At 38.4% G+C, this 14,709-nt stretch overlaps 2 protein-coding genes across 2 annotated transcripts; one reads left to right on the forward strand and one right to left on the reverse strand.

Annotated features, from left to right (window-relative positions):
• Positions 1-16: 16 nt before the first annotated feature.
• LOC111333834 (voltage-gated hydrogen channel 1) lies at positions 17-5,581 on the forward strand. The gene is made up of 8 exons (XM_022939457.2): positions 17-331; positions 525-661; positions 2,160-2,233; positions 3,099-3,152; positions 4,143-4,195; positions 4,405-4,481; positions 5,217-5,332; positions 5,471-5,581. Exons 1-8 carry the CDS (start codon positions 165-167, stop codon positions 5,534-5,536), a joined length of 744 nt encoding a protein of 247 aa, XP_022795192.2. The 5' UTR covers positions 17-164; the 3' UTR covers positions 5,537-5,581.
• Positions 5,582-8,453: 2,872 nt separating this feature from the next.
• LOC148732211 (uncharacterized) lies at positions 8,454-10,227 on the reverse strand. Its single transcript, XM_088757811.1, has 2 exons — positions 9,924-10,227; positions 8,454-9,684 (listed from the first exon to the last, which is right to left on the reverse strand). Exons 1-2 carry the CDS (start codon positions 10,225-10,227, stop codon positions 9,608-9,610), a joined length of 381 nt encoding a protein of 126 aa, XP_088613937.1. The 3' UTR covers positions 8,454-9,607.
• Between the last annotated feature and the right edge of the window lie 4,482 nt (positions 10,228-14,709).

Consider the following 14,709-nt stretch of genomic DNA (forward strand, 5'->3'; position numbering starts at 1 on the left):
ATTAAAACATATCAAATTACTTCACGCCACCCTTGCTTACCATAGTTTAAAGAAGAACCACTTGTAGCAATAACATTTAGCGAACTAGTTAGCCAGAGACTGGAATACTTCCGGGAGAAAGACACAACAGTTACATTGTGTGACACGATCGTACAATACTTTGCATGCTGGTCGGAGTAACGTCGTCCATGTACGAACAGGATGATCAGCCACTTGTTGACGATGATACGCCTTCAGATCCCAATATCGACTTAACCAAAATGGAGCAGGCTTCTAATAGCATTGCGGTGACTGAGAATACAGTAAATCTGACAGAAAATGAAGACGAAAGGTGACCTCAGCTTTGCAATTCGCGTTTTAGGTGTGAATTTAGCACTAGAGCTGATGCTGGAATTCAAACGGAAGTAACATCGCACCTGATTTCCACGATCCAGTTTTTACGATGCGTTCTCATCAAGCATCATAAGATTTGATACTTCATTTAAATTTAATTTCTTTGAAGGATGTGTCGTTTTCACTTGTAGGCCTTGTAACGATCACAGAGAACAGCTTTGTGAAATTCTTCACAGCAGAAAGGCTCAATATGTCATCATAACATTGGTTGTCGTGGATATGATCATTGTTATTGCAGAATTACTCATTGACTTGAAAGCAGTCGAAGGTGGGCAATTATCTATCGACGTTTGTGTTTTCATTTGTTTTTGCTTTTTATTTAATGCCTTGGTAGAGAGAAATTAGCTTTTTTAAAACGTCATCGTATTGTTGCTTATACAGTGCTTTGTTTGGGTAAGAAGACATTTGCTTACTTGTGATAGTTCTTTAGTAATGACAAGCAGTGTAAAATTACAAGAAAATTTGAAGTGCTTTCTTTCTACCGCTAAAGCTTTCAGGAGTGATCAAAAATTAATTTTTCTTTACAATATCAATACAATTCAAGCATATTGACTGATCTGTGTCAATCATAATTTTGCTCACTAACCATAAGACTATACCTTTGGCAGTAGCTTAAGGTGTAATTTAGCAGTCTCATGTATCTGATGGCGACTTTTGCAGTAATGAACACTACTTATAATAAGTAGTAGTGAAAATAGGACCTGAAAAAAATTCATATATACTTAGTCTTCGATTTATCACTTCACTGGGTTAATAAGAACTGACATGATGACCAGCTCCCAGTTGGCTCATTAGCTCAGTTGGTAAAGCACTGCACCAGTATTGCAGAGTTCATGGGTTCAAATCCGGTGCAGGCCTGAATTTATTTCAGATCCTATTTACTACTTAAGTTAAGTGTTCTTTACCGTGAGGGTAGCTTTCATATAGACTCTTAAAACCACAGTGCACATACATGATTTTCATATAATTAATTCTTAGTCTTTAGTAATCTCACTTATTTGTTGCAAGTGTCATCGGGTTAGTGTTTAACCCATTTCACTCCCCTGAGTGACCAAGACAGAATTTCTCCTTACATATGCCAATACAATATAAGAAGATAAGTAATGAGAATAAAGAAACTAGGGAATTAAATTATTAGTTGATCAGATACCAAATTCTCCAAAGTAACATCATAAGAGTTGTATGACAGACAGTAGGGTGAATTACCAATGAGATCTCGTGAGTGAAAGAGTTAAATGTAAGTATAGTCAAACCTGTTAACTGAGTAGCACAGTATTAAACAGTCACCCTGTATCAAGTGGTTGGTCATCAAAGTCCCAAAATTTTTTTCCCCAAGCACTGTAATTATTTTTACCCCTATTAGGCGGTTGTGGTCGCCCTTGACTGGATCCCAACAGCCTGTATTTTTTTGTCTTGCACTTGCATTGAACAGTCGCTTAAAGTGGAACCACGCATCATAAAATAGAATTAAGAATAATCTTTCAAGTAAAATTTATTCCATATGTTTATCTCCCAGAATTCATGTTCGTACTTTGAGTTCAAATGTCCTCAACACTAAATACAGATTATCTTTCTTCTTTGTATTGCTAGAACAATTATTATGAATAAACATCAGGCAAGTCATTTGCTGGTCAACCTGTTTTAGCGGTCAACCTGTATTCATGGGTGACCACTTAACACAAGTTCAACTGTCTTATTTAAAGAATGGCTATTTATAGTCCAATCATGTTATTGACTTGTACACTGAATATTATTTCCTGTTACAGTTCACCATGAGAGCCATGCACCACACATCCTGCATTACATCAGCATTGCCATCCTGTCAATCTTCATGATTGAGGTACAACTGTATTATCAAGATAATGTTACTCATAACCTCAGTGTTCTTCTTTAGTGCTCTGCTCAAGTTTTCCTTAACAACACCCTCTAACGGACAAACTTGTCTGTTTTCACAGCCTGTTTGCACACAGGGGGCCCATACAATCTGTTTGTGTAGCCGATTGTTATTTTATAGTGAATGTACCAGACTTACCATTTGCCTCACCTATAGCGATATATAGGTGAAATAAACGTTGAATTACCTTACCTGTGGTGTATAGTCGTCCTTTTGCCTCAAAAATGACTTTTTGAGGGATTTTGAATGAGTTTGAGTTCGTCATTAATGTGATACATAAAGAAAGACAAGGGTGGAAGCCTTGTTTTGAAAGGGTTCTAGCACCAGAGCGATTTTTCCCTGGAAAATCGCATCGCTCTGCTTTCAAACTTCGCAGCATTAAGGTAAAAAGATTCACGATTCTCCTCGTACCTTTCAATCGAAAATCCATCCAAACGGACCAGAGCTAGCCCTCAAAGAAAATCACAATCCCACAGCATTTTAGTGTCCAGGATACATAGCAAGATTCTCATGTGCCAGCCAGAAACCATCACGCTCGTTGCCCTTTTCTGATTGGACGACGTTAAACAATGACTAAACGCCAATGGTTCCCCACCCTCATTAGATATTTTCAAGTGGTCAACGTTTTACGTCGTCCCATCAGAAAAGGGCAATCAGCATGTGGTTTGCAGATTAAAATATTTGCGTTGGGTGGAGAGGTCACTTTTAAACCACTTACGAGAGTTGGAAAATCAACAGAATAAATTATACACAAAAATGTATACCATAAAAATTATTAATTTCAACTTCTCTCTCTTTTTTCTTTCTTTAGTTGTTTGTGAAGATCTATGCAATGGGACTCACATTTTTCAAACACAAAATGGAGGTTTGTGCACTTGCAGTGAAACTTGTACTGTTTGTATCGAGAAATTGTTGCTTGTGCCTGCGTGATGCATGGTGATTTGTGCTAAACAAGAACAAGGCTGTGCTCTAAAAAATTGAAGGTAGTTCAGTACTTGGAAAGTGTGAAATCCAGGGTGCCTGTCATATGCTTTTTATTCAAAAAAAAAAAAAAACCTAAGCTTGCTTTAAGTCACTCAAGAGCAAAACTAAGGTGCCAGGGACCACCAGGTACTGCCAGAGCACAACCCTAGAGAAACAGTTCATTATTTACTGGTGGTTGGTAAAGATTAGGACTACTATGCTTTCCTAAACACTTACCTGGATAAATTTATATACCCCCCTCTCCTCTACTGATCCTGCATTAGCTTAGTGATCTGCCCCTATTTTTTCACCAGCTCTGCTCCCCCCTCCACAGTATTAAAATACTGACCAGTCTCAAAATAATAATCATTTGTTAAATAATATACATTTGTGTACCAATTATAACAGAGTTGGCATAAATGCTCATTGATAGTTTAGTAACGTTTTGAATCTGGCCATTCTGACTAAATAGACTAACAGTTAGCTATACTTGTAAGAATAACTATTCCTAATTACTATAGGCTGAGGTAAAACAGGCAACCTCAAACAGTCACTGAGTACAAAGTGAGACTCAAATTTATGTTTTATTGTCTGTTCAGTAAACAGCGTATGTTTGTGGTAACACACACACTTAGTGATGGTGTTTGTGTCTGCTTAGCAGGGTTAGGCATGTGCAGAATACAAGTTAAGTTTACAGTTAAATTAGTAATATTGGAGAGAAAATCTGGGACTTAGACTAGCATTTACTTTATAGACCAGGTGTCAAAGTATGTAATATGGAGTCAGTGAGATATGGGTTCCACTGAATTACATCATCTATGTACAAATAGTTAAAAAGTATAATTGAAAATTTACTGAAAATTACAACAATTTTATTATGATTATTTTCTAGGTATTTGATGGAATTGTAGTTACAGTATCATTTGCCTTGGATATAGCTTTCAGGTTGGTCAACTTAGTCCGAGGCTGGCTTTTGTTTTCTGTTCCTTATTTAGTTTTTTTTTTTTAAATTTCAAGACCAATTCCATTTTGTCAGCTGTACCTGTGATTATGTGCCATGCAGGATTCATGTTGTATCACATAACTTTGTTTTGCCTTGGCATTGATTGGATGCAATGAGATAAATTGATGTCTGCTTGATCTTGTTCTTACAGTGGAAAAGAGGGAGCTATTAATGGAATAGGTCTTATTGTTCTCCTTCGGCTTTGGAGAGTCACAAGAATTGTCAATGGTAATGTTTGATTTTGCATCTTATGAATGAATTCGTTGGTACAAAAGCATCTAACAAGATTCCAGGGGAATGCATTGTGTTGTTTTATGTATTTGTAATGTAAACACTATTATTAAAAACTGGATCATTGGATAATGCAATTCGAGACTTTTTATTGGCTTAGCCATTATGGTATATCAGCCAATATACTGGTCATAATCTAATATCTATACATTGTAACTTCTGGTTTCTTCTTACAAAGTAAAGTCGAGAAGATTTGTCTAATATCTTAGGGGTGTTTTTTTTTAAAAAAACAAATTATTCCATGAGCGCTTGTTGGATATGAGATGATTATAGCCAACTCGGCGCTACGTGCCTCATTGGCTATCTATCATCTCATATCCAACATGCACTCTTGAAATAATTGTTAATTATAGTACATTTTATTGACCCAGCTTTACACCCTAACAACAGTATGCATTTTCTCCATAAGATTCTCTTTAAGGTGCTGACACATTAAGGGCAGGAGAATAAAGGAAATGATAACAATTAAAAAAACTCTCAATTGTCAAACAAATCTTCTAAGTCAGCACCTAAGGAAATGAATGGAGAACGGGGTTGAGGATGTGCAAACTGATTTTAAGGTGTAATTAGGGTGTAAAACAAACACCCCATGATCTTAGTTTTGTTTTTGTTGGTCAGTCAAATCACAAGCATGTTATAAAGTCGTGTAACATATTGTGGTGAAATTGACAGGTATAGTTTTGTCTGTGCAAATACAAGCCGACAGGAAGATTCAAGTGTTGGAGAAGGAAAACAGTGAGCTAAAAGAAGAACTTGAACAGCTGAAATCCAAGTGTGAACAGTTAGAGGTATTGACAACAATAATTGAAATGAAATAACTTACAATAATTGAAATGCAATTTCAGAATGGTAACAGAAGTGCAATGTGGCAAGTTAAACAAGTATGTTCATATGAAATATTTAATTAGCATTTATTTTGCTTTTAGGTTGAGCTGAAAACATTTAAACATGAGACAGTTTCTGATGCAGTTAATGGAATTAAATGTGATTAGTAATCTGACAGCCAGATTTAATGAAGACCTGCTGATTAATTGAATGACTGACTGACTTATCAATAAATTAGGACTGACTGACTGGATGAGTGACCGATAAACAGATAGAGAGACAGAAGAATAGAAGAATATATATGTGGGAATGTCTGAACCAATGGCTTGCGAATTATATTATGATTATATTAGATATAACTATTTTACAGAAAAAAGTATTTTAATTTATATTAAATTGTCATTATTGATACCAACATTTATCAATTTTAATATAATATCTTCAGACATTGTCTATTTTACGCATAGTGTGTACCTGAAACTCATGATTTTACAACAAATCTGATTTGTGCAAGAAATCAACATAATATGTAGAAGAATGAAAAATTCACAATAGTTTGGATTTCACCTTTTTATCGCTGATCTATTGAAAAATGAGTGAAATTTTTTCGATGATCAACTACCTTTAAAGAATATTTCTTTGATTGTCCAAGCAATCCAGATAATATAGATAGGATAGAAATAGTGTAGTCATATGATTACCAAAATAGTATATTTTTGTTTTGTCTATGCATCCCCCAATGCGAGCTGCATACTCTGGAAACCCCTGCATTCATGTTGAAAGTTTTACCTCAGAGATCTTTTCTTTTCCTGACTAGAATGCACCATACCATATTTTATCATTGAAATTGTACAATGGGATGAGTTTTAAGAAGGCACAGTTCAAACCAGGTTTTTCAAACTTTAGGCAACTATGAAATGTGTTCTTTTCAAAAAAAATATTGCAACTCAGCACCACACAGGATTGCTGATTATTTTAATCTGTCTGATAGAAAGGTATTTTGAAATTCAAATTACTGAAAAAAAGCAATGGGATTCCATTTCTTTTTCTTTCTTTTCATTTATTTTATTTGTTAATTTATGTTGCTTTACTTTATGGAGGAAATGTAATCAAGAACATTTTAGAGCCATAAAGAAGGTAAAACGTTTTTGTAAATTGTGAAAATAAAGCAATTCTTTCGGTATTGAGTTTTAGCATTTCAACTATTTTGCTTGTTTAGCTAGTTTTTGTATGGCCAATCAAGCTCTACGAAAAGTCCGAATAAAACTTTGCAAAATGTTATTCAGACTACAACAAAGTTATTTCGCGACAGTTAATCCATGATGCACGCTCTCAACAAGTCAAGTTCAAAGTGAACGTGCGCAAGTCACACGTAATATATACACGTTAGAATCAAATAAAATTTTAAAAGCGCTTTTCGATGGAATTTCTTGTAATCAAACCAATTTAATCACAGGAACAAATCAGATAGGCTCAATTTCCGCCGCTCTCTCGGGTTCGGTGTCTTTTGTTCCTCTCCGAGAAGAGGAGCGTGGGCTCCGGTTCCCAAACAGCGGCTGGTAATCGAGCCTACCAATCAGAGCAAAGAATTTATCAAAAGGGGCTAATGAGAGCTCAAGGTAGAAAAATAAAAGCAAACTGCCTGGAGAGAGAGCATTTCGGAGTTGGTTTTAGTTTTGCATCAACTGGATGAGAGAGTGGCCGGACGAGTTTTGTAGAGTAATCGCAGATCGAAATCAAGCAAACACAACCAATTCAGGATTACCAGTTATCATATAAACGGCAACTCCCACAGGCAAGATGAAGCGAATCCTGCAGGCAAGATGGACTCATCGTGCCTTCTCGGGACTCCTCGCTTTGATTTCGCGCAAGAAAAAAAACAACCTCTATTCGTCTTCGTCTCGGTCCATTAAAATGCAAAACAAGAACTCGGCCAACATCCAACCATCTTAAACTCACACCACAGGGCCCCCACACAAGCGGCGTGTCTGGTCGTTTGTTCGAAATATAAAGAAATGTATGGGAGAATATTGAAGAGTCGTAATGTCATAAACTTATATCAAGAAATGTCTATGTTAAGGCTCAAAATAAATGTAAACCTACCTCACTTGCTGTCTATTGTCGTTTCTGTGGTTCTAAGTGGCGAATTTGAGCGATTTGGTAGATTTTGCGTTGACTGTTACTTTACTGTATAAGGAGACAAGGGTGGATAGCTCATTTTTAACCGCTCCAGCGCGGAGCCGATTTTCACCCAGAAATTAGAATCGTCCGGCTTCCAAATCAAACACCAGATAAACCAAAAGGTTGACGCTTCTTCTCGTGCCATTTAATCGAAGATCCATTCAAAATCCAAGCGCTAACCGCCAAAAAACTTTCGAGAAATGCAGCTTTCCAATCGATCGGCATCCGCGGCACAGATTTGGTGTGCCAGCGAACAACCGTCATGCTGTTTGCTCCACGCTGATTGGATGATGGAAAACAATGCCCTGTTTCAAATGCCTCATGTCAGAGCGGAGTCAGGAGCATATTCGCGCCGGCGATTCATCTACTGACTACCCTGGTGTGAGGTTTATGGCGCGTTTCTTTATATTTCGAACAAACGACCAGACACGCCGCTTGTGTGGGCCCTCTGTACTCACACTTGGTCAATAACGCATACGTATTATCGACCCAAAGAAATAAGCGGTTTTGTCATAGAAGGACGGACAATACATTTAATGCATATATATATATATACCTGTATGAAAGCTACTCAATATGAGTATATATGGATTTTAATACAGTTCTGTTTCGTAGACTAACAAACGTTGGTCCACTCATCAGTTAATCTCCATACACACTGAAGCATCGTTAAGGCAGGGGTAAACCTGAAAAAATGCCCATTTTTCAACATTTTTCATGGCTAGGATTTAATTGAAAACTTAGGCAAACTATATATCCCTGGAAAGCTTATGACTTGAAGGTCATAAAAAAAAAATATTTCACACTCCACATGTCAACTGTAATTGGATACCACTCATTTTATTGTGCCACCTGCTGGGTTCTACCAAGGGTTACTTCAGAAAAGATAACACCTTCTGGAATTAATAAAAAAAAAATGTTTTTAGTGTCAATTCAAAGAATACATGTTGCTTATTGTTATAAGTAGATGGATTTTTGATATGTTGAAAACATTTCAAATGGTGATCGACTAAATTTGACCTAGGAAATCGAAGTAGTGTTTCACTTCATAACTTTGAGTACATAAATCATGTGGAAAATTGCTCTGCTTATAACGCAAAACTTATCAAGAGGAACTAATGTTGAAAATTTCAGATCATTCGGATAAATTGTTCTCAAGATATCTTTTCTTGAAGACAAAATTATTGCGTAATGAGAAAATATCCAAATATCCAAATTAATGAGAAAATAGCCTTTAAACTTACAAATAGCAATCACACTTAGTTTTTTTTAAATTATGCAACCATTCTAGTGGCCCAAGTGTCCATATTTTGTCTGCAGGAGTGTCTAACATGAGTAATATAAATGCCTCCTACTTACTATTGTTACTAGTAATAATTTCCTTCTTTCACATTTTTATTTTGCTCTGCACGTTTCTGCTTCGAGCACTCCAAGGATAAGAGAAACAACTTTATTTCTTGTTTATTCGTTGATATTTAACAAATAGAGAAGCCTTGACTGTGCTCTGTTCTGTAGTAAAGCACGCAGGAAGCGGCTAGAGCACGAAAGAAGTGTAGGGAGAAACACGACAATTTGAAAACAACTGCTTAAAGCTTGTGGTTGGAACTTGACAAACTGCTGCGCTGTGTTGTTCTGTGAATAAACAACGGTCGAATTTACAGCAGCGTGAGGATTTTCTGAACTGGTAGCTGCATCAGAGGAACTTGGCTGCTATGGTCTTCCATTCAATGCACCAGAGAGGATATGTGAACTACGTCTCGTGTTTCTTAGCTGTTCACTGGATGGACGAGTGTTGTAATTCCTCAGGCTAGCTTCACTGCGATGACGAGAGATAGCCATTATGTGCCGCGATGGAACTTGCGCGTTGGACCACAGCGTGATTGCAGTAGCTCTGACACTATGGTTAGTGTAGATTCTCGAAAGAGACGCTAGTTTAGAAATTTCTTTCATTATTCCTTCAATTTTGTTGACCCCCAGAGGCTAGTTGTCGTACCAAACTTTGACTCAAGATTTCACGGCTCGCTTTGGATACTGAAAAAGTGTTTCGCAGGCAGGATTTAGCTTCTGGATAGGTCAAGCTCTTTGTTGCTCATTTCGTGGAGGTTCTTGGCAACTTTTCTTTCACTACACCAAGCTATTAAAAAACGGCAACGAAAAAAAAAAAGATTTTTATTTGTATTTTGGTGTTCATTTTCTAGAGAAAGTTACAGTTGTTGGTTAGAAATGTGTGTGTGCTAGCCAGTTTTAAATTCGTCTACTTTCCTTGATTGTTTTTCTTTTTTTGTTTTGGCAAGAAAGTTTAGCAAATGTGCGTCCACTCTATTCGAGGTTTTCATATGGTATTTATTATATTTTTGCAATGAAAAAACTCACCTTCAAAAACTCGGATAGCCCATTTGGTGGATTGTTTGGTTTTCTTTGTTTCTGCTCTTACAATTATCTCGTCTATTGCGGCACTTGACATGTTTTCAAATCTTTGCCTGTTTAAATTGCCGCCGCGCTCATTGTTTTCGTAATTAACTTTGTTGGAAACCTCACTTTCAGTTAAAGGGTAGGTCGCATTGTCATTGACAGTATCCCCTAAAGCGATCGACGCTAACAGCTCGTTTTCTCTTTCGTCTTCTAGGTCGTAGAGGACTTCAGGGTCGAATAAAAACCCAAGAGAAAAATTCGGCATTTGGTCCGTCGCACAATCTCACGTCCGAACAATTGGAAATACTTAAATATGGCCCTTCACATTCTATTTGTACTCCGACCCGTAGCAAAACGGATGTCTTTTCCTGTTTTGAGCTGATCATCGCATCATGGTCAGAAATCTACTCGACAGTAAGCTAAAGGAAAAATTTGCCCATTCGTACGTTTCTTCACACCAACCTTCTGCAGCGGACTTAAAGAAATGCAGGATACTAAATGATTTGAGGAAGAACAAGGACACTGTAATACTGAAGCCTGACAAAGGAAATGGTTTAGTTGTCATGGACAGGAAAGCCTACGAACAGGGTATTTTTTCCATTATCAGTGACACTTCTAAGTTTAAGGTTAATGATAACTACCCTGGTCCCAGAGGTTCTCTTCTCTCTACCGGAGCACGAGAATTCGGCGCAAAGCGCCGACCAACGAGCTGTAAAGCAGCGAGCGGAGAGAACCTCTGGACCGTTGAGAATCTCACTTTCATGCCACCAAGCTTCGGGTGACAGCCATCAATCACGCCCCTTTCCGATAACCAATCAGAGTAAAGTATCAAAATACCTCTGGGGGTAGGTGTAGTGTTTTTACTTGTATCTGGAGTGGGCGTGGGGAATATATTTTGTTTCGTGGTCGTATTTACAATATCTGTCAAAATATTTGCTACACGTGCCAAATGACAAGCTCGCATGTAGTACGAACTCCAACAAAAACCCCGATTAAAATCTACTTCCCTCGGGCAAACGATTATTGCCGATTTTGCAACGAAAACGTCAAGATAAATGGCTATTCTCAATTGAATATTTTCACCGAGAAGAATCGAGATTTTCTGCGCCGCTTTAGGCTTGTTGTGAACGCTAAAGTTGAAATCAATTCCAAGGTCTCACAAGTGCTCTGTAATAAGTGCTACAGGCCTGTCCTAAAGCATGAAAAGGCACTTAGTCAATCCGAAGAATTACAAGAGTTCAGGAACAAATACAAAGTAGTAAACATAGATGTCGGAGAATTGACGCGACGCAAGAGATGTGCGAAAGATTCTCCTTGTAAATCACCGAGAACCGCAAGAACACCGAGTTCACCAGCGACGAAAACATTTGAACGAGTTCGCAACCCCAAAAGTAAAAGAAAGATTATTTCCACGGTTAATGATAGTGCTCAAAGGGACGAAGAAGCTGTATTTGTAGGGCAACCTCGGAATGCATCACCTACGGAGGTGAGAAGTTTGCAGTTATTGTTATTTCAGAAAGTCTTCACGACTTCATTGTCGAGCACTGTCATGGATCCTACATTGCCTATTTCGCTTATATAGCTCCTATTTTGTTGAGCACTGTGTGACCGAAGATTCAAATATGGAACGTGTGGCGTTCCACTACTCAACGAAGAACATTCCTTTGGCATCAAGAAGGGCATTCACAAAGCAACTGATTGAAAAGACCGAACAATTTTGCGCCGCATGAGATGGAAAGCATTCCACTTTTTGAACCCATGACAAGCGGAAGAGAAAGAAACTTTCGGCTTCAAGACAAACAACTGCCCGCCGGTCATCGAAGAGCTGCGCGACTTTGAGGACGGCATGCAACGATTAATCCAAAGCGTCCAATTCAAGAATACGAAATGCCAGTTTCAGAAAGAGCTGAATAAAGACATCAAGTTGATTAAAAACGAAAATCGCTTATTCGTTAAAGCGGACAAATCTACCAATTTTTACAAGCTAGAGGCCACGAAGTATAATCAACTCCTGAACGACAACATCACCAAAACATACAAGAAAACTGACAGCAAGCAACTCAGAAAAACTGACGCCGCAGCCAAAGCAATCACGAAGAAACTAGGTATTGACGACCGGGTCGAAGTTACCGCCCAGAGAGATGCGTTCGTAACACTTAAAGACCATAAAGACAATTTCTTAAACCGACCCACTTGTCGTTTGATTAACCCATCAAAACAGGAAATTGGAAAAATAAGCAAGAAAATTCTCGAAAATATCAACCAGAAACTTGTAAATGCAACAGGCGTTAATCAATGGAAGAACACATCCTCTGTGCTGCAGTGGTTCAAAAACTTACCAAATAAATGCGAATCTACTTTCATCAGCTTCGATGTTGTAGAATTCTACCCCTCAATAACGAAAGATTTACTCGGACGTGCCCTCGACTTCGCGTCTAACTACAGGACCATCTCCCCAGATGATCGCCAAATCGTCCTACTTGCTAAAGAATCACTACTATTTAGCAATGGGACCTCTTGGCAGAAGAAAAATTCCAACGGCCTTTTCGACGTCACCATGGGAAGTTATGATAGAGCGGAGACATGTGAACTAGTCGGTTGCTACCTCCTATCACAGCTTGCGAATATACCAGAAATTAACATCGGGCTTTACCGTGACGACGGCCTTGCAGTTATAAACCAAACACCCCAAAAAGTGGAGAGAATTAAGAAACAGATTTGCGCGATATTTGCCCAAAACAACCTTAGAGTTACCATCGAGGCAAACAAGAAAATCATCAACTTTCTCGATGTAACGCTTGACCTGACAACCGGCAGATTCGGACCCTATTCCAAACCAACAACTACCCATCTATACGTACACAGCAAGTATAACCACCCACCTTGCATACTATGAAACATCCCCGAAGCAGTTAATAAAAGACTTTCTGAAATCTCTTCTGACAAAGACATGTTTAACAAAGCTGATGAGGCCCAGAAGGCCGAAACAGTACTGTCTGCAGTTATATATATATATATATATATAGTAGCAAATGGACTACTCAAGTGACGCACATATGGATTTTAATACAGCCTGTTTCGTAGACCAACATAACGGTGACAATCCACCGAAATTTAAAGGACAGAACAATGTGTAAATGCGCGCGCAATATACTACACGCGCTATCGTAACGTTACGTTCTTTAACAGGAATTTCCTGAGATGTCTGCAACATGATGTCAACTCATTTCTCTTGTTTAAGCTCGCCATTTGCGGTTTACAAATGATAAAATATTTCTCCCACAAACACAAATTGCATCTCTTGGCTACATTGGAATAAGAACTAGCTTGTTTCACCTTGCGCCACTTAATATTAAACTTTGTGTTCTTGTCCTTAAGTTTCCATATATATTTACTAACTTCAGTAGCATGCCTGTAACGTTCGTTTCGGAATGAACACAAGTGGTTCCTGTAACGCATTTTAAACGCGGTGTCAAAGAGACCAATGTATGTTTCCTTTGCGGTTTATGTGGTGACCTCTGCCTGGTAAATTACGCTTTCCATGTTACAGCTTCCATCCATGGGGCATATGTCAGGTTTCCTACAGTTGCAGCTTTTCCTAAGCTTGATCATTAGTGCGTGCGAGTTTCCGGATTTCTGCTTTGTTATGGTTAGATATGACAGTTTTAATGCTGCCCATGCAGCTGTAGCTCAATTTAAAGGTATTTCGGTTAAAAATTTTGTGAAGAGGATTAGTTTTGGTGAAATGCTTATCAATAAGTGCAAGGAAGCATTTTCCGACGTTAGTTTTCACGTTCTTGCTGTATGGTGGGTTAAACCATGTAATGTTCCGCTGCCTGTTTCTTCGTGGACGTGGTGCCTGGTTTGACGCGGTGTTTTTTCTGGTTTTGGGGCCATAGACGGCTATGGCCCCAAAACAAGAAAAAATACGGGTCCGTACCCATCCCCCAAAACATGGTACGGATTGTTTACACGGGAAAAAATGTCAGATACGTACCCCTTTTTTAACAAGTCCGTACCCGATTTCTCTGCCGTGTAAACGGCCTTTAAGAAATCACGTCTCAAGTATCACATTCGACGCACGAATAGAAACTGTAAAAATAAAATAACAATACTTTAAGAATCTTGAAATATATTTCGCTCTTCGAACCTCATCAGTCAAAATTAATCGATAAACAATAGTGCACTAATTACATAGTGTTGCTGTTGACATTGCATCTTAAGAGTCATCGTACATGAACATTTAACGGCTTGCTTTTTTTCTTTCTGTCTCCTGCTTCTGGTCGATCTTGTTCGCATCGCCGCTTTTCCTTAAACACGAAGGCGCGCTGTATAAGGAAGTCTTCCCTGGGAAGACCTAGGCTCATTTGTTACTCACCGTTGACGTGTGCGGGTCAACATTAAATGCTGGTAGACGAACAAAGGGAGCTAATGAGATATCTATTGTTTACTTCCACCAGCATGGTGGCATGAGGTAACGTGCGAACCACTAGTCTCCTTAGCAGCCGCTCGGGCCGGAGTCACGCAACGCTCCCCTCCGGCCCGAGCGGCTGCGAAGGAGACTAGCGAACCACCTACTTCGATCTCAAATTTACCACCACATATAAAGACAGTTTCCATTGGAGAAAGGAAATACAAATCTTAAAAATTCTTGTATTGTGATGAAGACATAAAACAATTTTGAGGAATGCGCCCGCTGTTTACTGCTTTGGAGTAGCTGTAGCTCAAGCTGACTTGACTCTTAGAG

Source organism: Stylophora pistillata, chromosome 4 (genome assembly GCF_964205215.1).
Source record: "Stylophora pistillata chromosome 4, jaStyPist1.2, whole genome shotgun sequence".
Lineage (NCBI taxonomy): Eukaryota > Metazoa > Cnidaria > Anthozoa > Scleractinia > Pocilloporidae > Stylophora > Stylophora pistillata.